General features: G+C 44.5%; 1 protein-coding gene across 1 annotated transcript in view; it reads left to right on the forward strand.

Moving 5' to 3' along the window:
* Positions 1 to 24,171, forward strand: part of FGF9 (fibroblast growth factor 9) — a 27,606-nt gene extending 3,435 nt beyond the window's left edge. Inside the window, exons 2-3 of the mRNA XM_009644883.2 lie at positions 2,855 to 2,958; positions 23,926 to 24,171. Coding sequence (XP_009643178.1) covers positions 2,855 to 2,958; positions 23,926 to 24,171 — 350 coding nt within the window. The remainder of the gene's footprint in view (positions 1 to 2,854; positions 2,959 to 23,925) is intronic.

Consider the following 24,171-nt stretch of genomic DNA (forward strand, 5'->3'; position numbering starts at 1 on the left):
AGAGACGCTTGTTCCCCGTATTCGTTGGCGGTGTGTTAGGGTGCTAAGTGCCAGCTGAGCTGCTTCAATCCAGCGATACAAAGAGAGCCCCTCTGTAGCCAGAGACAAAAACGTGCGAAGGGTGGAACACCAGCAAGAGAAAGATCTGTAGTTGCGAAGATGCGCGTTGCTTAACGCCAAGGCAAATGCTTCGCTCAGTCTGATCCTCACTAGAGCTAAACGAGATGAAAGTTACTGTCCCAGCGTTGTGTGAGCGACCCACCTCCTCGCCCTGCCGTGAGCCTGCCAGCAGAGCGGGGCAGCCTTCGCCCTCTGGCTGGTGTCCTGCTGCCGCTCGCTTGGCCCGGTCAAAGTTGGATCATGTGGCAGAAGGTGCATGAAGGGTTGATGTGGACGTGTAAGGAACAAGTTTCCCCAAACTTTTTTCCGAACCTCTTTATGGAGGAGCGGGTCTTTGCCTTGAAGTGGTTTCATTAAAGTGTTCAATGTCTGACAAGAAGATGCTCGGCATCCCACGTACGGAGACAGTTACTTCCTCTCTCCTTTTCTTCTCTCCCCCATTTTTAGCTATAAATAGAGCTCTAGCTTTAGAGTTTGGAGCTGTCCTGATTTTCATTTGGTCCAGCCTCATTATGAAGAGGAGTATCTATTTTAATATCTGGTTCAGGTCCTAAGTACTACCTGTACATTAGAGAAACTATACAGTGAAAATATTCACAGGAGTGTTGGGCCAAATCATGCAATCCTTGAACTGGCAAGACTTGTGTAAGACTGCATGCTTGGCCCCAGATAACCTCTTGAAGGACTTAACAGCATGGCACATAAAACCTGCTGTGAATAGGCTTTTGAATATTTCAAATGAACAAGTCTCTATTCTGATCTCAAATATGTGGATGCACTTTGCCAAGTACCTTAAATTCATCTTCGGCACTTACAATAGGACGTGACAGTGCTTTTTTGTTCTTTTGACGCACTAAGCAGCATGCACCCAAATGTTTGAAACGAGGACAGCAATTAAAGTCTACATTTATGCTGATGAGAAAGATGCCAGACTTACTGACTTAGCTGTAGTATGGTATATTCCACACTTAATGTAAGATTTAACCTCAGTTAAAATTGCTTGGTAATATGTATCAGGTAATGTGATAGTTTGGTAAAAGCTTTACAGAAGAAGCCTTAGTAAGAAATCTGGAAGTATTTCATGTCCAGATACAATGGGAATGTTTAAATTTAAATGGATCGATTGTATCCGAGGTACTACATATAGCAGATAAACAGCATGCTACCACTTTTTATTACTTAAAAAAAAATCCATAATTACTGAATATTTCCTCCCAGTATTTTTGATTTGTGCATATGTAGAGAATAATTTAAGATGCCCAGGCCTTAAAACTGGGTTATCAAAACAATAGGACTGTGGTGTTTGTAGTACTGAATAATATATAAGGTAATGATCGATAGTCCCTTACAGGGAATGCATTTCATCTTTACATTAGCTTGGCTATAAATTTTCCCTATTGGCTTCAACTTGTGCTGTGTTAGATTTATGTGATTCATGCCTGTTATTGATTAGTGCTCAACTGTTTTGCGGGAGATGCCAAATTAATTGTTCAAAAAATCCATGAAAGTGCTTTTTTATTGGCCACGTGAGGCTCAACACATACTATACTCTTTATTTTATTATTTCATGTAAATACAGTTTCCAATAAGCGTTAAAAATAGTTACTTGGTGTGCTTAGACATGAAAATTCACAAAATCTCTTGAAAATGCTACACCATGCTTTATTTTGTGGCTTGGAAAGTAGCGTAACGCAGCAGTGTGCTTCTGAACGTTGCTGGATAACTCCTGTAAGGCCATTACCCTCTTACACAGATGGCCCCAAATAGGAAGAAGCAATTTCCATTTTTTTTTTTTTTTCCACAAGACTCCTAGGTTTATGCAAGGTTTGGTTGGTAGCATCCTCACTGAAGGAGGTAAGCAATTTGCAGGGCAGGCTGCCAAAAAACCCCCAGACCCTCAGAACCAGATGAGCTGATATTTGATATGGACACTTGCTGTAGCGTGCACATCGATGCTGAACCTCGGGGCTTTGCAGAAGCGGGGCTTCTCTGCAAAAAGTTAGTCTCTCTAGTGCACAAATGTCTGCGTGAGCTTGCTGTGCACAGGAGGACTTCATCACTTATACACTATTACTTAGGCTTAGAATATTTTAATTTTCAAATTTGAGATGAGTAAAAAATAACACACCAGGGAGATGGTTAACACCTAGGCAGAAATGTGTGAGACTCTGGACTATACTAAGGATTTTCCTTTCTCAAGCCTCTGGAAGATCATACTGTGAGTAAGCCTTTCCACATATTCCTGGTTCGTTGATGCCTGATCTTTTGGTTCCACGTGTAACATTGTTTTCACCTCAGAATACTGATTCAAATGTATTTTCTCAGAATTTATTTTGCAAGACAAATTTCATAGGTTCTTTAATACTGCTAATTTTGGCAATCTAAAAACTTGGGTTTTTTTTCTTTGAATGTATTATTTGTCATGCAAATCAGAATATGACTGAGAATATGAGCTTTAGATTTGTGTTTAGAAATGATGAGAAAGATTGAGAGTAATCTTTTAATTTGGTCTGTTAGTGCTGTCTGCAATGCAATGTTCTAGCAGAGACTCAAAGGACTTCACTGTTCAAGTATTGTATTTTAAGACATGTTCATTTGTTCCTCATCTTCCTTCTAACTGGGAAATGGGAAAACACCTTTGAAAATAGCTGCTTGTTGCTCAGAGATCAATCACATCTGGAAAACAAGATCTTTCAATGGAAACCAATTGTTTGTTTTTTCCTGCATTTTATAGGTATACTGGAATTTATCAGTATAGCAGTGGGCTTGGTCAGCATCCGAGGAGTCGACAGTGGACTCTACCTTGGAATGAATGAGAAAGGGGAACTGTACGGCTCGGTAAGTTCCCGCTTGTCTTGGACGGTTGAGATCCTTACATTCTGTGGGACAAATACTTGATAGCTCCTACAAGCCGTGGGTGGTATAATGAATACAGGAGAGGGAAAAGGTGACAAAATCAGGAAGGAGTAATAATGCGGATGGACGACAATTTAGATACAAGCAATGGAGACTGATGGCCGGAGCTGGTCACTGAAGACTAAAGGATGTAAGATTTGTAAACCTGTCCTTTTAGTAGAGACCTAAAGCAAGACAAAGTGGCTGCCTTCTGTGCGTAGGCAGAGCTTTCTAGGAATTGACAAAAGAAGGCAGAGGGGGAGGTAAAGGGTGGCATATGGGGATGAGAAAATGAGAAATAGGAGTGGATAAAAGTTATAAAAAGTATAGGAATGAGGGCAAGAGGCTTGGTGGTCTTGTCCTGAAACTTCAGCTGGTGCTCCCTGCGGGAGTGGGTAATGGGTGTAAGGGAGGAGTAAAACTTGGTATTTCAGATGTGGGTTAGACTGGCAAACCAGCCTACCTGCATGCATGTGTGTGCGACCCTTACCTGGGCTTACTTGAGCCACCTGATGTACACAGGGGTTCATACTCAGGGTGGATCGTGAGTGGGGGGGAGGGGGAGGAATCTGAAATCAAGCAGGTAACTCCCCAAATAGTAGAAGGCAACCTCTTCTAGCAGTAAAGTATCAACCTCCAGAGTTGACAAGGACTAGAGAAGCAGTTGTATTTGAGGAAGAGGATGGCAGGTTCAAAGGGTAAGCAAATGTCTATACTGAAGGGAGGCTGTGTATTCACTGTCATTTGTTCGAGGCACGGAGGAGAAGGTGACAGTGGTCGACTGGTGGTGTAAATGTTGCAAAGAGAGACGTTCAGAAAGGAGTTACAGTGGTGGAGAGTTATTTTGGTGGTAGCTGACGATACCTGTGTCAGCGGGGAGTAATGGTAACTGGGAAAAGGGTGGGGAGGGAGCTGAGTGGGACAGCAGTGTGAGTGGGGGGAAACATGGGAAGATGGTGATGAGTGGGCAGGTGAAAACAGGAGTAAGAGGGAGGTCCAGCGGGAGGTCCAGCTTCCATAAACATGATCCGTGGAGGAGCGTGAGGAAGTGAGACCAGGAAGATCCAGCAGAAATGTTTGTATGGGGGTGTCCAGGTTCACGGATCCCTTCCTAATAACATTTGGTGTGAGGGAGGGAAGGTAGAGAGGGGAAGCAAAGAGTGGGCTAGGGGAGGAAGCCAAAAGGTACAGGTTGTGACAATGTATGTGGGAGGCAGAAAAAGAGGTGGTAGAATGAGGGGCAAAGCTGGAATGGTTAATGTGTGGACATGGGAGAAGGTGCAGAGGTGGTGAGAACCAGTGAGTGGGAAAGGCCAAAGAAAAGGGATTTAGCATAAATGGCAATATGGAGGAGGAAGAGGTTGGAAGGGTGGAAAGGAAGGGAGAAAGGGAATGGATGCAATTACAGATGTAAACAAGTTGCCTGTAAGGAGTGAGTAAGTTGTCCTAAGTCACAATCCTTGTGCAGCTGATGAATGGGATAAAGAACTGGTGAAGTCATGATTACTTTTATGGTTCAGTTAGGCAGCAAAAAGGCAGAACAACAACAGCAATATGAATCAGTAATGTTGATAATCATCAGTAAGAGTAATTGTTTAAATAGATAAACATAGTGAATCAGTTACTCTACACTTCAGATACTCTGAAAAAGAAAATGTGGTTATTGATAGAGCTTAAACGCATAGACTTGGGAAAGCAAATGTTATATCACTTTTCTGTGCAATGTATATTTTGTGTTTGCAATATGTTTGACTGTCAGAGCGAATTACTCAAAACGTTCTTTGATGAAGAAATATGCCCAAGAAATTATTTGTAAATTACTAAGATCACTGCGTTAATAAAATAGTTGTTCCATGAACAGCATGGAACGACGAGTCTACTTTCCTAGTGGTTTGTGTCTCACAGTCCGAGACAAGGGTCTCCCTGACCTTCTGTCCCTGCAATAACACAAATTCCCCAGCCTTTTGTGTTTCTTGCATGGAGAAAGAGATACCGTTAGCTGTCCATGCTCACCGGGTTGTCAGTTTGCAGGGATTACATAGCTCACCGCTCCCAAGTGGGATGTGTAAATGATTTCTCTTCTTTACCCTGCCTCTGATCAGTCGCAAAACTGATAGGAACTTAATTTTCTTGAAGACCTTTGCCTTCTGATTGAAACTGGTTGAAAAGCTAAGGCAGGCAGGCAGATGGATGTAGAATATAATTGGATAACCTCTTTTCCCTAAGAAATGACGCTAAAAATATGAAGCCAGTCATAATGGAGAACTGGCAATCTATAGGGCCAGAATGCAAAGTTCAGGTTAAAATCTGATGGATGACATGGCTTATTGTCAGCCTCTAGAGATGGGACATACTAAAGAGTGATGGTAATTGAATTACATTACTTCCAATGAAATATAACCTCTAATGGCTGCTCAGTGTGATGATGCTTTAAAGCCTTGTCAACACTAGCAATCGTAGTGCCTATATTTCAGCAACTGTCAGCTCTCGTAGAAACACTGAGATAAGCAGGCCTCAGAGCAGATTTTCGTGTAGAATTGGCTGGACATTTTTAAGTGACAGTGTTTTGCTTTTGGTTTTGGTCAAAAAAATGCAATTAATTGAACGTGAAGTTCTCCGATGGGAATAAATGCTGCACTTTGAACCAGAAGCAAGGCACAATCCAGCATACAATTATCTTTCTGGCAAGAGAGAAGATCAGTTTAACTGAAATTGGTTTTGAGACTGATATGTGATGGACTGAGGTTCAGGTTTTTCACATGAATTAAGCAGAGTTAAGTGTTCTGTGGCACCAGCAAGTTGCCCTTGTGCTGCTTGTGCTGGGAGGTGGGTCCCTCCGTCTTGGTTTCTTCACTAAGGGCTGTGAATAGCACCAGCTTTGTCATGGAGCAGCTACACTTACGAGGCGGAGAACGCGTTTTCTAAGGTGGGAAACCTGTTTCCCACACACAACTGAATAGCAACCTCAGAAATACCTGGTCCTGCTAGTCTACATCAGCATTGTGGATCTAAGCAGGTGTGTTTCTGCAGGCAGTCAGTACTTGCCACTGCCGGAATAGACGCCCTATGTGTATGACACTATCATATTTATATTCAAATTACTGCATGAAAAATATATTAAGTGTGAATCAAATCAGCGACCTAAAAGACTTCTATCCTTTTGTATTTGTGGTTGAAACATTTGGCACAGGAAGATTTTTCCCAGCATATTTGTAGTGCCACTGGAGATGGGACATATGGCAAAGCAGAGCAGCCAGGATGGGTGATTGCTGCCAATTTTCATGAAAGGCAACAGTGAAGGCAGGTTCAGTGTATCTTGATCCAGACATGTTCCTCTTGGCCTTCTCAAAGTGCTGCTCTCCTCCTAGATTAGCTTCCTGACAAACTCTTCCCAGCTTGCCACCCTTACGGGGGTCAGTTCCTACTGCATCTTCTGCTTAAAAGAGCACGGCAACTCTCACGCTGCTCTCAGGCAGCAACGTATAACATAGGGTGGCTGTTCTCAAGTTCCTCCTCATCCCACAGATTTAATCATAGAATCATAGAATGTTTAGGGTTGGAAGGGACCACTAGTGGTCATCTAGTCCAACCCCCCTGCAGTGAGCAGGGACACTGCTAACTAGATCAGATTGCTCAGAGCCCCATCCAACCTGGCCTTGAATGTTTCCAGGGATGGGGCCTCCACTACCTCTCTGGGCAACCTGTTCCAGTGTTTTACCACTCTCATTGTAAAAAATTTCTTCCTTACCTCTAGCCTGAACCTACCCTGTTCTAGTTTAAAACCATTTCCCCTTGTCCTAACACAGCTGGCCCTATGAAAAAGACGTTCCCCATCTTTCCTATAGGCCCCCTTTAGGTACTGGAAGGCCGCAATCAGGTCTCCCCGTAGCCTCCTTTTCTCCAGACTGAACAAGCCCAACTCTCTCAGCCTGTCCTCATAGGAGAGGTGCTCCAGCCCTCGGATCATTTTTGTAGCCCTCCTCTGGACCCGTTCCAACAGTTCCATGTCCTTCTTGTGCTGAGGGCTCCAGAGCTGGACGCAGTACTCCAGGTGAGGTCTCACCAGAGCTGAGTAGAGGGGCAGAATCACCTCCCTCGACCTGCTGGCCACGCTTCTCCCGATGCAGCCCAGAGTACGGTTGGCCTTCTGGGCTGCCAGTGCACATTGTCGGCTCATGTCTAGCTTTTCATCCATCAGTACCCCCAGGTCCCTCTCGGCAGGGCTGCTCTCGATCCTTTCTTCCCCCAGCCTGTATTGATACTGGGGGTTACCCCAACCCAGGTGCAGGACCTTGCACTTGGCCTTGTTGAACCTCATGAGGTTCACACAGGCCCACCTCTCCAGCCTGTCCAGGTCTCTTTGGATGACATCCCTTCCTTCTGGTGTGTCAACCTCACCACTCAGCTTGGTGTCATCCGCAAACTTGCTGAGGGTGCACTCGATCTCGCTGTCTAAGTCATTGATGAAAATGTTAAAGAGCACCGGTCCCAGTACGGACCCCTGAGGGACACCACTCGTCACCGGTCTCCATCCGGACATTGAGCCATTGACCACTACCCTCTGGACGCGACCATCCAGCCAGTTCCTTATCCACCGAACAGTCCACCCATCAAATCCATAGCTCTCCAATTTAGAGAGAAGGATGTTGTGGGGGACCGTGAAAATTTTTGCGACCAAAAATTTGCCAGGGAAAGCTGAAGATAGATGTATGTGGTGTTGCAGAGAGGCCAGTGGTAGCTCTGTAGCGATGACTGGGAGGCTGGTTAGTGGCAGCAGCTTTCCCTCCCATCGTGCTCTGTTCCTGCTCTCCCTTTACCTTGCCTTCCCCTTGCAGCCCGCAGCTATGACTCATCATGTTTCACAACAGCTACTGTGTCACTGGAGAGAAGGAAAAATCCAAATTACAGATAGGACTAGGACCCGAAGCGTGTTAAGATGAGACACGAAGACCTTTTTCCTTCTCGAGTGCCAAATGGCTCTTGCCAACACCTCTGACAAGAGTGTTAGCAAATGTAGTTTAACAGTGCCATGCCATGGAGTGCAGGAGGTCTTTCTGATCAGTCCTATGACCTTCATGCCTTCATGGGCTGTCCCCATGCTCACACTGCCCTGCACCCCTGCCCCTGGGAATATCAAGAGTTGGCACCCACATGGCAGGCAGTGATGAGCACCCACACCATGGGGTGCCCATTGTTCATGCTGCAGGCTGTCCTCTGAGGCAGTCCTGCGCTACCTTGAGCACAGCAGGACCATGGGACACCCTCACCTCAGCTGCCCTCACTGTCCCAGGCTCTCCTGCAGTAGAGAGCTGTGTTACATCCCACTGCTGGCATCCTTGCCCCACCAATCTCCCATGGACATGGACCTGCCCCACTCCTCTTCTCGGACTAGAGAAATTTTTGACGATGAAGGTCGTGAAACACTGGAACAGGTTGCCCAGAGAGGTTGTAGACACCCCAACCCTGGAAATATTCAAGGCCAGGCTGGATGGAGCTCTGAGCAACCTGATCTAGTTAAAGGTGTCTCTGTTCAGTGCAGGGGGCTTGGACTAGCTGATCTTTAAAGGTCCCTTCCAACCCAAGCCGTTCTATGATTCTATGATTCTATGAAATGCTGGTGTCTCCATTGCTCCTTGTGTCCTTGGCAGATAGCAAAAGACAGCTCAGATTGGATGCTCAGGAGGAAAATTGGGAGTTGGGAGATCTGGAGCAGCTACAAGGGGAGCTGTGCAGGAGGGAGGAGGAAGACAGGAGTGGAGAAAATGGAGTTACTGGGGAAGGGGGAGAGGGCTAGGAGTGCTAGAGAGGGGAGAAGAGGGTAGAGAGAGAGGCTTCATATACCCACAGAGCAGCTGGGACAGAGCCGAAGAGCCCAGATCTGGAGCCAGGGAGGGAGGTTGCTCACCTCTGGGTTTCAGACTTACAGGGTGCATGCAGCAAAGTGAGATTTAGGACTGCTTATAACAGGGTAATATACTGCTGTCCTTCAAAAAATTAACGGAAATCTTGTTTGTCCCAATGTTTTTGGGACACTAAACCTGCCTTTTGCTCCTAAAACTACTGGGGAGAGGGTGGAGGAGGAGGAGAGCGAGTACTGTCCTTGAAGAAGCATGTTTTCCCAGCAAGTGTGTGGGGAGGTGATGGTATGCCTCTTTATTGTCCCAGCAGGGCTGCACCTGCAGTGTTTTGCTCTTTTGTTTGGGTCCCTACAGTCCTGGAAGGACTTAGGCAGCTGCAAAGGCAGGTGAAGGCAAATTTTTCTCCACAAAACAGGGACAATTTTTCATAGTTTACTGAAAATTGCTTGGTGTAGGTAAGGATTTGTTTTGTTGAGTTCTAAAAATATCTCTTATGTTCCCATGCAAATAAAGGAAGGGAATTGTTCAGCCCTTCAAATGGGAGGTCAAGGTGCATGGAAACAACGTGAAGAAAAAAACAGGTTGAAGGTGCATGTTAGGAACAGCATCTGGGCCAAGTGTATGGTCACTGCAGATATCTAAGAATAGGACAGATAAATAAATTACACCACATTTTCATTCACACTTTCCTGTTAAACACCTTTGATCTAAAGTCATTCCACATGCTTTGGCTGGAATGATTTTTTTTTAATAATCTGGATTATCTGTCCGTCAGTGTACATGCAGGCGCCTGGGGCTGAGGTGAGCCTGGAAACTCACTGGATGGTTGCAGCGCACAACAGGTTTTGGAGGGAGAATTAAATTCAGTTTTCCTGAGTGAAGGCACAGACTTCCAGGCTGAGAGTGGTCAAATCCCAGGAGGGATAATGGCTATGGCAGCAGGTTTAACACCCTTCTGCTTGTGTGTAAAACAATGAAGTGCTTTTTGGTGAATGGTACAAATGGTGGAGACGCAGAGGGCAGTTCCTGGGGGGGGCTGAGTTGCGAGGAGTGGTCAGGCTTTCTGCATGTGCGGCATTGCTCAGGAAAACCTGGCACTCCCATGATGGTGTCTTTTAGCAGTAACAGCGACTCGTGTCTTTCTGAGTAAATCCGCTTTAAGCCGAAGAGTTGCAAGAAGCAGGCCTGTAGCTAATTTGAAAGGGCAAACTTTGAGACCTGAAAAGGACCAGTTCAAAAAAGGTGCTTATGGCTCTGAATGTGAAGGAAACCTGAAACTTTTTCAGAGATGCAGAAATCCTGTGGAAATGGCATTCCAGCAAGGGTGAAATTCCCGGGAAGGATTTGGAGACTTAATAGGCTGTGGGTGCTTGGCAGAGAGTCTGTGAGGAATGGGAGAAGGGCAGGTTGCAGAAAAGCACATGTCTTAGAGGTGTAGAAGCACAGGGATAAAATGGAAGTGGCTGCAATAAAGCGGACTGGGGCCCTGAAACGTATACTAAAATATAAAGCAAAGACTTTAAGCTATATAAATGAAAAGGGAACAGGGGTCTTTACAGACACAGTGTATTCAGGTGGGACTGTAAAAGCAATGCAGTCTGAATGTGGCTGTGAACTGGGCAACCCAGTATTTCTGATAGACTCCTTGCGGTGATAGCAGAGGGCTGGGGGATTCCCCATTATGTGATGAGCAAAGGGAGTGGGGGCAGCTGACACCACTGCTAAAAGAAGCAGCTATTTTCCCTCCAACCATCCGTCCCCTCCCTTTTGCTGGCACAAGCATTTCTGTTGCTGCCCGATGAACTGAAGCGGGGAGCTGGAGGGCAATCTAGCCAAGCAGAAGGGCTGCCTCCAGCCACAGGACACTGCAAGATGTGGTAGTGCAAAGGTGGGAGTAAGCCCGAGTGAGGAAGGGATTGCTTCTTTCTGATGCAGTGCAGGTGTTTGCCAGCCTTGAGCGTTTGTGGACCTCCATCTGCATCGTTTGTGTTTGGCCAGGGGCATGACCTAGGAAGCTGCAGGGCCATCAGTCTGACCTGGGTTGTGCTCTGGGTGTAGGAACACCTTTTTAAATGATGGAATAGAGCAGGGCCTGAAAGTACATGCAAGATGACTGTACTGAAGTTGGGTGAATAGAATTATAGAATTGTTCAGGTTGGAAAAGACCTTTAAGACCATCAAGTCCAACTGTTAACCTAACCCTGCCATTCTACCACTAAACCACATCCCTAAGCACCTCATCTGCCCATCTTTTAAATACCTCCAGGGATGGGGACACGACCAATTCCCTGGCCAGCCCATTCCAATGCTTAACAAACCTTTCAGTGAAAAAATTTTTCCTAATGTCCAAGCTAAACCTGCCCTGGTGCAACTCGAGGCCATCGTTTCAGGCAAGCCTAGTATTTTATTTTTGGTAGGAATTTCTTTTTCAAGAAATGGGAATTATGGTTGTGCTGATCTGCAGGGCTGTGTGAGGTATGACCCAGCAGAAGAGAACATTTGCTCCAGCGTTAGGAGACCTGTATGATAGATGGTGAAAGAATCGAAGAGAAGACAGCAGTGGGGAGTGTTGAAAAGTATTGGACTGGAGTGAAGCTATTAGTGGAGTTTTTATGGATTGGTCCTCGGGCTGGTTTTATTCCCTGTTTTTATTAGGGACATTAAACATCTTGTCATAAAAAAATAGTAGTATGTTGCTGAAATTTGCAGATGTTGCAAAGTTGGGAAATATTTTTAGCACAGAAGGCTGCCTCGCAGAAGGGACTTGGTGACCTAAAGTGCCTAAAATATTTACATGTGAGGCTCATGGAGAGCTCTGTTGGCGCAACTGCATACAGCACTGGTATTATCCATTCTAAATGCAAAGTGCAGTTATGGTTACTTGTGTTAAAGAAGATGAATTGAAACTGGAACAGGTGCAGAAAGGGCTTACTGGGATGATCAGAGGGATGAAAAGACTATCAAATGATAGAGTCTAAAGATCTTGGCTTATTTAGCCTGCAGAATGAAAACTGAGATGGTACGCTCTTGGCCTCTGTAAATACACGGATGTTTAATGCCAAGGAGAGAAAAAAAAGTCCATGAAATAGAGGACAAGAACGAATTGGTTTGAATGGGTCACAAGAAAGCTTAGGCTGGATAATGAGGAAGTTTCAGGTCATGAGGAGGTGAGATTTTGACCTGGCCTGAGGAATTTTTGCAGGGAGGTGGGAGATGGAGCATAAACTGCTTTCTCTCTGCACTGTATGGTAGGAAACAGCTTTGTAATTGTGGATGTTTTCTTTGTGGAAGGCATAGGTGTGAGGAAAGCCCTGAAACTTTTAGTTACTTGGGAAGATTTGTCTACAACCTCATCTACTTCACCTTTGTAGATAGGCTATCTCTGAATTTGGATGGGCAGCCTTGCAGAAAGCTGGGTACTGTTAAATGGTGTTCCTCACAGGCACCAAAACCTGCAACCCACTCAGCAAAATGATAGCAAGGTATGAAAGACTCTGTAGAAAAGACAGGTCTTTTGAGATGTGGGTACTTGTACAGGAAGAATTTGTAGGTGAATTCCTACACTTAACACTGGGTAATCAGTGAGAAAGCTCTGTGTGAAACTGAAACTACTGAGGTTCTTATTAAACTAAGACTTCAGTCTATTTTTTAAATCAGAATTTCACAGATTATAACACCTGTCACCAAAGAGGTCACCAAAGAGAGATACCTGCTAGTAGCGTCCTGCGGGATAGATACTACACTTTTCCTCAGGTCTTTGATTTTCCTCAGAGGACTTCATTCCAGATGCTTGCTAGGTCTGGGGATAATTTTATACGAGAGAAAACTATCAGTGATCTCCTTACCTTGGTCTGCAATGCTGGGCTGAAATTGGATTCTCACTCCATGCCTTGGACAGGGAAATTTTAGACTATCTCCTACATAAATGAGGGAGATACATGTGTGTGTGTGTATAAAGCTAAACTTTGGTAAAGCAGGATCCTACTCGAACCTTAATTTAATGATTTGCTTTCCTGTAATTAAAAATGTCTGAGATTTTGTATTCTTACAAAAACAGGAGATGAGAGCTGCTGCTTGAGGAGGCAGCCAAGGTGATCTAACATCTTGCAGAAACCCCCTTCCAGAAAGGGCAATCCTGGTTCCCTGCCTCCACTGTGTGCTTCTGCTTCCTTGCTCCGAAAACAGAACTCATCTGACCTGTCAGGAGCCTAATTTAGGGATCTAAGGCCACAGAAGAAAGCTTGGGGTTTTTTTTTGTAGGGTTGCTTCTCTGCCAGTGTAGCTCACTGAACTGTCATGTTGCCTGTTTGGGCAAGGACTAGCGCTCAGGTGGAGGGATCGGCCGCAGCGCGGGATGGGAGAGGGGTTGAGTACGGCGCTGTTGGCAGCGGGTCGTTGTTAGGATAGCATGACTGCATCGCAAACCCGAATCCTTCCAGTGAGGAAGCGCTGGGTGTGTTCAATTTGGATGTCTTCAGATTCACTTCTTTGCAGCTGTGTAGCTACCCAGTTGCTGCAGCCCTGAATGTTCCCAGAGCCAGCTGTGTTAACGACGCAGAGGTGTGAAAAGGTTCAGCGGCTTCAGTTGATCTGAGAATGCTATGTTGAAGTGACATGCTAAAAGAGCATCATCAGCAGTGGCATACTGAGATATGCTTGGGGATTATTCGCTGCATCAGATAAAGATCTGATGTGCTCTGTTTCTGACTCAGGAGCCAGTGGGATGTGAACGTGGCACTCTTTCCCACTTTACCATTCATCATTTTCAAAGGCAGAATAGAAAAAGTCTGCCCTGCGGGGACTTCATTAGGGATTTTGTCTAGGTTGAGATTTGCTTTGCAGTTTGAATGTGCTCAGGCTGATTTGGTGATGTGCGGTATCACAGTTCATTTGTCTTGCATTCAAAAAGCTTAAGAAATAAAGCTTGTTACAGTGCAGATCCATTTTTGTCCCTTATATAAAGCCCTTTAGTTTCTTCTTCATTCCTTTCGCAAAGGCAGACCTCTGCCATTACTTTTGATTTGAAGATCAGATTTTATATCCGTATTCCACAACTGCTGCTGAGGAAAAACTTGGCTTCTGGTGTGGATGCTGCATGCTTTTGAGGTCTGGCCCAGGCTGTGCATCTTTAAATGCTAAACTTTACTCTTCAAATTTAACACAATTATGGAGGCACTGTAACTGTGACTCAGGAGAAATTTTGACTTGATTTTATTACGGTTGAAATGCCATTGGCTTTACTAGAAGCAGGATTGGACCTGCCCCTGTAAAACCACTGGTTAATTTTATGGTTGTGTCAGCAGACCCCAATCAAAGTAAGAGCCCTACTGTATTCATCATTTAAAAAACCTAAATCTAGACAGGGTTCCTGCCTGTATGAGTCTGCAATCTAAAGACAGTCTTTTAACATGTAAATGTTTATTGCCATTGAATAGCAAGGGAATTTTGGCCTGTTGATGCCTTCCTTAGGACAGTGTCTAGTGTATAATCTGGACTCAGAATAGGAAACTTATCGGAGAAGACTTCAGGAAAATCCTTGAGTCATTTTAGAAAATACAAAAGTGTTAAAGCTTAAACCAAATCATCAGGGTTTTTTTTCCTTTATATGTTAAAAATCTGAATTCTTTGGAAGGTCCATGTGCTGCTAGTACCGGGTAGACCAACTGCCTGGTTTTTTGAGCTCTTCAATCACCGATTCTGTTGAAGTTGTTATTACATATCTATTTTTTTTTCAGAAAGATTGACAACTTCTTTCATCAAAGCTGAAATTAACTGCATGGCTAAAGTTTGACCCACTGAAAGACAGGCTCCACAGATGTGTGTGAGGAGTAGAGGACTTGTGGAGGAGGAGAGCCACCTGACTTCCTCCAGCGTTTTCCAAAGATGGGGTCAGCTGTATCACTGAGAACCTAAGTCAGGGCATAGCAGCACCACAGATATGTGGATTTTTCTGAGAAATATTAGGGAAATCTTTTTTGTCCTGCTCAGAAAGTGAAATACTAAAAATTGCATATCTAGATCCATTACTTTATGGTGAGATTGTCGCTAGTAAAAGGAATGGGAGAAGTGTCCAGAGAGTCATCTCTGGAGAGACCGCTTGTCAGAAATGTTTGACAACAGAGGAGCGCTGCTGTCTAAAAGGGCAAACGTGACATGTTTTCTTCAGCAGCAGCTCTTTGAAATGCTGGCCTTCTTTTGTGTCCAGAAAATGTGAGAAATTAAATTAAATTAAATTAAAAGGCCTCATTTTCAAACAACTTAAACTGAATATGCAATTGAGTCCTGCTGGGTAAAGATCTTAAAGTAGCACCAGCTGCACTGCTCACCAAAGCACTGTAGGTTTTTCAAATCTCTCTGGCAAATGTATTGGTTACCAAGACTCCAGTGGATGTTTGGCATCTCAACGAGGACTGGATCTTTCCAAAATGCGATAGTCCATGATGCTTTGTTTGTTTAATGATCCCCCATCCAGAATGACACTGTGGTCAGTAAAGTCCCTGCCCTCTGAGCTAGAACCTAGCAGGTAGCTAGGTAAAATCAATAACAAAATACAGAGACGGGCTTTTGTTCATCAGTTCTTGGCCAAATCATCTTGCTGAAAGAATGAAACACGAAGTACTTTATAGTGTACATTTTTATCACTACATATGTATTATAACTCTTTGGTCCCTGTGGCAAAGTGTTTTATGAAAGGCCTTGAGCGTTCTGCTGTTTCTGCTGTTTTTATGACCCCTTATAGCTGAGGGGTAAATCTCTAGCAATGGATAAATCCAGTTTGGGTGGTACTTACTGAGTTACTACACTCTACTGAGTGTAGAGACTCGTGCTGATCAAGTACTTTTTCTCACTCACTTTACAACGTCTTTCAGTGTGTGATTTTAGCTGCTTGTCCTGGTTTCAGCTGGGGTAGAGTTAATTTTCTGCCTAGTAGCTCGCATAGTGCTGTGTTTTGGATTTAGGATGAGAGTAATGTCGATAACACTCTGACTTGTTGCTGAGCAGTGCTTACACTAAGTCAAGGACTTTTCAGGTTTTCATACTGCCCTGCTAGCAAGGAGGCTGGGGGTGTGCAAGAAGCTGGAAGGGGGCACTGCCAGGACAGCTGACCCAGACTGACCAAAGGGATATCCCATGCCATATGAAGTCATGCTGAACAAAAAAAACTGGGGGGAGTTGGCTGGGGATGTGTGGCCTCTGCTTGGGGATGGACTGGGCATCGGTCAGCGGGTGGTGAGCAACTGCATTGTGTTTCACTTGTTTTGATATATTCTTTTATCATTATCATTATTTTCCCTTCCTTTTCTGTCCTATTAAGTTGTCATTATCTCAACCCACAAATTTTATCTTTTTTTCCTATTCTCTCCCCCATCCCACTGGTGGGGGAGTGAGCAAGTGGCTGTGTGGTGTTTTGCTGCCTGCTGGGTTAAACCATGACACTGCTCCTGCACAAGGCAGCGCTTTCTGCTAAAGGAGGGCTATCTTTCCTTTAACCCGGCGTTCTGTGCTTAGAGAACCACAACACAACGTAAAAATACTGACAAAACACTTTGGTGCTATGCTCCATCTCAGTTGTGTTTAAGGAAAGCGTGTTTTAGTTAAAAATCTCTATTCGGTTAAAAGCTTAAATTGGTGTTTCAGGCTAAAGAGTGTGTGTGTAGCTGTAGGATAACAGCCCTGGTTTGACATGCACGTTGTCTTTTGATAGAAGAGGATTTGTGGAGTGGGGAGCCGGGGTAGGTCAAGTTACAGCTTTCAGTAAATCTGAGCGTGCCTGAAATGGTTCTTTTAGTGTTTTAAAATATTTGTTGCCTTTTTATCATTACAAGCCTGATCCAAGTTCCATTTAAGCTGATGGGAACTTTTCTTCTGTCTTCTTTATAAATTGGCTCCTGCCCCCGTATCAGATTGCATACCACCTTGCTTTCTGATTCTTGGAAAGGTTCAGCCAAGCGTTATGAATTAGATGCTTAGATAACATTGATGTCTGCAGTTCTTGATTGTGCCAGGGAAACCAAAAATAAAATAGCGGTCAGAAGTGTCACTAGTAAATGGCATAGTGTGGGCCTGGTCCTGCTGGCACGGAAGGGAGGGAACACACCTGCTTGTTTTTTTTCTTTTTAAGAGTTGGCTTCATCCCGGTCCTGCTCCATTGTGGTGCAGAGAAGGAAGCTCTTCAGCTTCCAGAGAAATGGTGCTGTGGCAGCTTATGTGGCCCGAGGCCTGTCTCTGGAGCTTTGACATGGCTTCCAACAGCAGTGTGGGCAGACCCTGGGTGTTTAGGTGAAAATGAATTTTCATCTAATGCACTTGGCTGGGCAAATCAAACCTTTATGGATATAAGCATGGCTGCTGGTAGGCAGCCTGTGCTGCCAGATGCGAGCTCGGGCACAGTGGGGTTGCTCTTCCTATAATGATTTTATGTCCAGGGAGGGCATGCTTAAAGCTTGACAGATGCTGCAAACTTGAAATCTCAAAGGAGTGGCTATCAGTGAAAGCAAGAGCTGTGGATTTGGCAGTGGTAAAAATGGATGGAGGCCTAATTGGCATCTCATCCTCCTGCAGCTCATGTCAGAAGAGCTCTGTAAACAACCCTGGGAAAGCATAGTGCTGGATCCCAGACTGGTCCCTCCAGGGGAGGTCCACGGTGGTGTGGAGGGCATGGGAGCGGGAAAAGAGGGGCAATGGGGCAAAAGGGAGAAGCAATGAAATCCCTGCTGCATTGACAGTCTCTGGGGATTTTATTGTTGATGCTGAAGTCCGCTTGCTTTGTTCAGGAAGCTCTGCTTTTCTTTCGCCTTCATCGGGACGTGGAAGCACCATGGTGTCTGTATCTGTAGCTACTGCGGCTTTTGATGGTAACGCTCCCAAGGGGACCAGGTTCTGCCAGGTCTTGGGAACTTTACAAGCTTATTGTATGAAAGATATTAATCTTTAAGCACTCTCATAGCTGCTCCATGGCAGCAGTACAGAACAGTCACACCTGGGTTTTTTTGTAAGTGGGGATTTATGTATAATAAAAAACTTTATATGAATTAATTAGAAGTTTAGGAGGAGAAACTAAGGTGAATACTCCATCTCTGTGGAAGTACAAGGTGACCTCAGGTAGGGAGAATGCAATTGCCCAACTGTGCTTTTGCCAGGACACCTTTCCTAATTTCCCTCATCTTGCGAAAAGTGCCATGGAATATGAAATGCCTGTGAGTGGCAGCGTGGGTGCCTGGCTACTGGCCCGGTCTCTCTTCTGGCCCTGCAGGGTTTCCTGCTGTCTTTCTGAAGTGCTCGTGGAGCAGCACTGACACAAACACAAAAAAAAAGTCCACTAGCCCTTTTTGCAGACTCTTTCTTTCTTCTTTTCTTTCCATGTTCTGTCACCCTGTGACATTCACCAAGTCAGACTCTCGATGTGCAGGGCTTGCCTCGCACTGCCATCTAACTTGGAAAGGAAAGTGGCACTGCTCGGACACCAGTACTTGGCTTCTCGTCGTGGCTGGAGGTTGTCCACTCATCCAGAGACTAACAGGCTTAGCATGGGAGATCAGACAACACCACAGCAAATGCTAAATTACACCTTTATGACAACTCTGGATGAGCGTTAATTATTAGCTGAAATAGTATGTTCTAGAGGCTATTTGGATTTTATTAAGAGAGGGTGGATTAACACGGTGATAACGTGCACAGGTGTATGGAGGAAGTGCTGACTACATGAGATACGCTTCTTTTTAATAGTTGTTTGGGCTTCTGGATTAGGTGTTTTCTTGTCAAGTGTCTCTATTGAATCAGTGTAGCAGCTTGCAAAAGGGAGCACTATTTGGGGCACAGACAGAATAGTTTGCTAGATGTGAAATGTAATTTTCTTGTAATTTTAGGAATGATGGTCTGAAGAGGTTTCCTTTTGTCAGGTTACAAAATAAATCGGAGTTTTAGCTCTGTGAGGTCATTTAAAAGAAAAAAGAATATTGTTGTGTTTTATACAGGACCCTGTCTGTGCTTTCACCTACTAAGCAGCACAAATGTCTTACTGTTCTTTAGAGTCATGAAACTGTTCTCTGGGCAGTATACATGTGTTTTGCCTGTTTCCGCTTATTTCCGATTAGCTGCCTCACAGGAATATCTGTTTTTAAACAGGCTGGCAAATCTTTCATTGTGTGGCTTTCATGGCCAAATAAAATCTTTCATGGCTGTAACTATCTACTTTACTAATTTGTAATCTCACTTTTCATCAGTCTACCTGGAAATAGGGTAACATAATTATTTTTCTCCCTGGTTAGATGGTGGAGAATGTAGGAAGGGAAGGGTATTCTGGGCTTGCTAACACTGACCAGGCATTAGCAGACTTTTGAATTAAATCTGCCATGGGTTTCCACCCATGTGATATGTGCACTGTTGCACAATTCAGTTATTTAGAATCATAGAACAGAATCATAGAATGTTTTGGCTTGGAAGGGACCCCTAGAGGTCATCTAGTCCAACCCCCCTGCAGTGAGCAGGGACACCACTAACTAGATCAGGTTCCTCAGAGCCCCGTCCAACCTGGTCTTGAATGTTTCTAGGGATGGGACCTCTACTACCTCTCTGGGCAACCTGTTCCAGTGTTTCACCACCTTCATCATAAAAAATTTCTTCCTTATATCTAGTCTAAATCTACCCTCTTTCAGTTTAAAACCATTACCCCTTGTCCTATTGCTACAGGCTGCTAAAAAGCTTGTCCCCATCTTTCCTATAGGCCCCCTTTAAGTATCAAAAGGCCGCAATCAGGTCTCCTCACAGCTTTCTCTTCTCCAGGCTGAACAAGCCCAACTCTCTCAGCCTGTCCTCATAGGAGAGGTGCTCCAGCCCTCGGATCATTTTTGTGGCCCTCCCTCCTCTGGACCCGCTCCAACACTTCCATGTCCTTCTTGTGCTGAGGGCTCCAGAGCTGGAGGCAGTACTGCAGGTGGGGTCTCACCAGGATGGAGCAGAGGGCCAGAATCACCTCCCTCGACCTGCTGGCCACACCTCTCTTCGTGTCCAGCTTTTCATCCATAAATACCCCCAAGTCCCTCTTGGCAGGGCTGCTCTCAATCCCCTCATCTCCCAACCTGTATTGGTACTGGGGGCTGCCCCGACCCAGGTGCAGGACCTTGCAAGGTCCGGTTTGAACATTCCAAGTAAGTTAAATAACAGGTTAAAAAAAAGAAACAGGTGAAGTATGGAAATGTAGTAAAATGGGAATCAATCACTTTGTAGTGGAATACTCTAGTCCTCATAGAAAACATGTGGTACGTGGTGCAACATCTGATTTATGTAATTTTGAGGTCACCTCCTTATTTGGCCCCTGAATTAAAGATTTGATCAAGGCAGGCAGCCTCCCCTTTCACAAGAATGCAGGTTACTTGCCACAGCTGTTCCAGTTGGGTATGCTTGGTTTTTGTGTCAGCCTTCAAAAAAGATGTCTAGTGACATTAAGTATGGTGCAAGGAAATATTGGCACTGGAAAAATGATAGAGAAGTCAGCTGCTAGAATGACAGTATGGAAAAATTACCGTATTCTATGGCTAAATCTTGCTTTTCGACTGTGCATGCGGGGGCTTTCTAAATGTCACAGCCAGAAGGGGAAATGCAAGCCACTTGTGATCAGGAAACACCGTCTCCTTCCCATACTGGGAGAGTTGGCTTTCAGCAAGACTTTCCCATCCTGAGCTGACGAGCCAAGAAGGTGGCAGGATAGACCAGCCTCACCCCTGTATTATGCTCATTTCTGGCTTGAATAAAGGCATGTGTGCTCAAAACGTTGAGTGTAAGCTAATGTTAAGTAGTGTTGTGGTGGTACGTAGATGACCATCATAGTGGATACTGGTTTCTGTCTGCCATGGTACTAGATGAGCCATTATCATAAGGATCTCCCAGGGCATGGACAGAAGGATATGCTGGGATTTTGGTCCCCACATTATTTACAGGTCCTGATCCAAAGTCACCAACACTGCTTTACTCCAGTGGCCTCTGACTACAACTAGAATTTCTAGGTGTCCTGGAAGGAAATGGTTTGATAAATTTATAAAGAAATTATTTCACTTCTCTGCAGGTGTTATTATTGTCCCTACAAATCTGAACCTGCATCCCAATTGCTCTGTCAAGTTCATGTCGAAGTATTTGCCTACTGTCTATACATGAATTTCTCAGAATTTTGATGGACAAAAGAGATGTATCTGTGTTGTAAGAGGATGAGAAGTAAAAACAGGATAAACTTGTAAAATAAAGATTGAATTTGTAAGTTTAAAATCCGTTGAAGTCATCCAGAGCGCAGTACAATGCAAACCCCCTTATTCAAGGTCTGCTAGTTAAGTGTACCACAGCGCTGTCGTGATCCATCAAACCTGCCAGATAAAGAGAGGCTATTTTAAAATTTCTCCTTCAGGGCATGGGGAAGTACTGTTCTTGCAAAGATAGAAATTTATGATGATGCTAAAAAAAAATGCAGATGAAGTGAATAATTAATGAATTCAAGACAGGACTGAAATATCTTCCTAAAATGTTGCTATTTTTAGCAGGGATGGCTTCTGCAGTGCTTGTCATGTGATCTTATTGCCTTCTGAGAGCAGGAAAACAATTTGAATTAGTTTCTCTTTCCCCATGGACCTAGACCAGCATATAATACCCCTTAGCATCTGCTTCTGCCTTAAAGCGAACAAAGTGATTTTAAACCTCATGCAAAATAAAACACTAATGAAAGCTCTACTTAAAGATAATCTTTGTAGCAGCTGAATGATTTTTATAATAGTTTGTAGTCTGAGGCTGTATAAGGGGATGCTGCAATGTGTCTTAACTTTCAGCTGATGCTGAGGTCCAGCAATATTCATTACTGCTGCAGTTTCTAGCTGTCAAAAGACATAGAGGCAATTATCAATAGGAGGTTGCAGGATAAATATTTAGATAAAGATAGATGTAAACAGATTTGTGCTTCTTTTCCCTAGAACCAGTGCAGAGTGTTGATGTGTTTGTCCTACTTAGTGCATTAAAAATGTTATAGTTAGAAACACCTCTAAAATAAGTTGTTCTATACAGCCTGCCCGCAGATGCTTTTGTGTTTCCGCACACGCTGCTCTGCTGGACCCGCAGAGAGGGAAGTCTCTTGGTGGAACTGCAGGAGAGGGTGTGAGGGATGGGACTGCCGCCTCCTCCTCTGCCACAGGCTGCTCCCGTGACTGTGCAAGCTGCAGCCATCCGGCTCCGCACAGGGACAGGGCCACTGCTGTAGTGAATACTTAAGTGTTTAACATCACACATGGTTCTGTAGTGGATTTCTTCTTCCTGAAGGGTGAAGAGGTTCCCAATGCTTGTCAGAAGCTGCTTGTTTGCTGCCTTTCTTGCCTATCAGAGTTGCCACAGCTTGAATTTAGGAGAAACCTGCAAATCCCAAACCTTTGGGCACTGAGGAGGACCCTGGCTTTGTAGCCCAGTCCCCGGTTTGTGGGGGTGCAGAGGCACACTGGCTTGCTTTCCCCACATGTGCAGGGGTTGCTCTCCCCACGTGGGATGGTTTCTGGGTGACTCCTGCAAGGTGCGTAGGGCTCCTTGGGCCTGGCTGGGACCCCGGTCCCCAGCCCTGGCTGGCTGCAGAGCTCTACCCCGAGAGTGGCATGATTGCCAAACAAAACAGCAGCAAAATATCTAGGCTGAAGTATGTCGCTTTGGGAAAGGGTTGTGAGCTGAGTCCTGAGCAGCAGAGGTGGCCCCAAAGGCTCCTGCAGCCCCAGGGCAAGCTGCAGGCTTTGGTGATGGTGTGTTTTGGGAAGCTGCTGGGTTAAGCCATGGATGGTGGCTTCTCGGGGGGCACTGGAGCTTGAACTGTGGCTCCTTAGTTGTGTTCAGGCACACATTTAGGGCTTAGGTGCCATCAATGCTTTGCTGCATCTGGGTCTTGGTCTCCATTTTCTCTTCCCTGTGTATCTATCTAAAAGGACTGGTTTAAGATTTAAAGTCTGTAAAACACATGCACAGAAGTCTGCGTTGTGTGGAGCTTTGTAATAATTAGAGATTGATCATCAGCTGGCAACTGAGTTTGGTAGATGTGAATGCTATTCAAGTGAGAGCTCTTGTTACGAAAAAAATACTAAATTATCATTATTATATCTTTTCTGCCACCTGAAAAGACTATTTCCAGGCTTATTTTTCCCAGCTTTCCATCAGCTCTGCCATGCTAGAGCTCATCATCTTTTTTCCAGTCATCTTGCTCAGTCACTTGTCTGAGTCCTTCCTAAAATGAATCCAGTTATCAGGTGGCTACTTTTTAAGCAAACCCCATCTATTCAGACCAAGAGGATGTCGAGGGGTACACACAGACTGAATAAGTGGGCGAACTGGAAGGAGTGGGAGTCTGTGGCAGGGGGATCTGGTGAACGGTTGTCTTCAGTGGGTCCCATCAGTAGGACAGGACATGAGAATAACCCTAGTAAAGCAAGCCTGGAGGAGTTTCCTCACCTAACTTCATCTCAGTGCCTGGGGTTTGTGCTCCTGTTTGATGCTTTCTTGGGTTGTGGTTCCGTGATACAAATAATAAACCAAATGAAGGGTAGTAAATTGTATCTTTTTAAATTAATGGAATGCATCAAGTTCTCCATGCAATGAAAGGATGTAGAGATTGTAAGGCCCTAAACTGTATTACAGCCCTGCAAACGAGTTCTAGTTTTCTTTACTTATGTCTGTTTGTTCCAACACCTGCGCTCATGATTGAAGCAATTAGTTACAGAAGTCCAGTAACGTCTTGGGAGCTGCTTGGAAATGATCAGAAATTAAAATATCTGTTTTCAGTTTTGTTGTTGGTGTTTTGATTTGGGCAACAAGGCTTTTGGAGAATCATTTTTGATTCACGTAGAGTTATCCACCCTTGTGACTGCTTAATGAAATACCCAGCAATGCAGCTTTACGTAGCTAAAACTGGGAGGATTGAAATGGTTCATTCTGTGAATTGAGCAAGGAGGTACTGATTTCAAGCCGTGAAGATAGTAATTCTTTTAAAAATAGCTTATTTTTGTGGCTATCTGTCTCCTTACTGCTTTTTCTTTTCTTTTTATAGGAAAAATTAACCCAGGAGTGTGTATTCAGAGAGCAGTTTGAAGAGAACTGGTATAACACATATTCATCAAATCTATATAAACACGTGGACACTGGAAGACGATACTACGTTGCGTTAAATAAAGATGGGACTCCAAGAGAAGGGACTAGGACTAAACGGCATCAAAAATTTACACATTTTTTACCTAGACCAGTGGACCCTGAGAAAGTACCGGAACTATATAAGGATATTTTAAGCCAAAGTTGA

This window comes from Egretta garzetta, unplaced genomic scaffold (assembly GCF_000687185.1).
Source record: "Egretta garzetta isolate BGI_Z169 unplaced genomic scaffold, ASM68718v1 scaffold98, whole genome shotgun sequence".
In the NCBI taxonomy this organism is placed as follows: domain Eukaryota; kingdom Metazoa; phylum Chordata; class Aves; order Pelecaniformes; family Ardeidae; genus Egretta; species Egretta garzetta.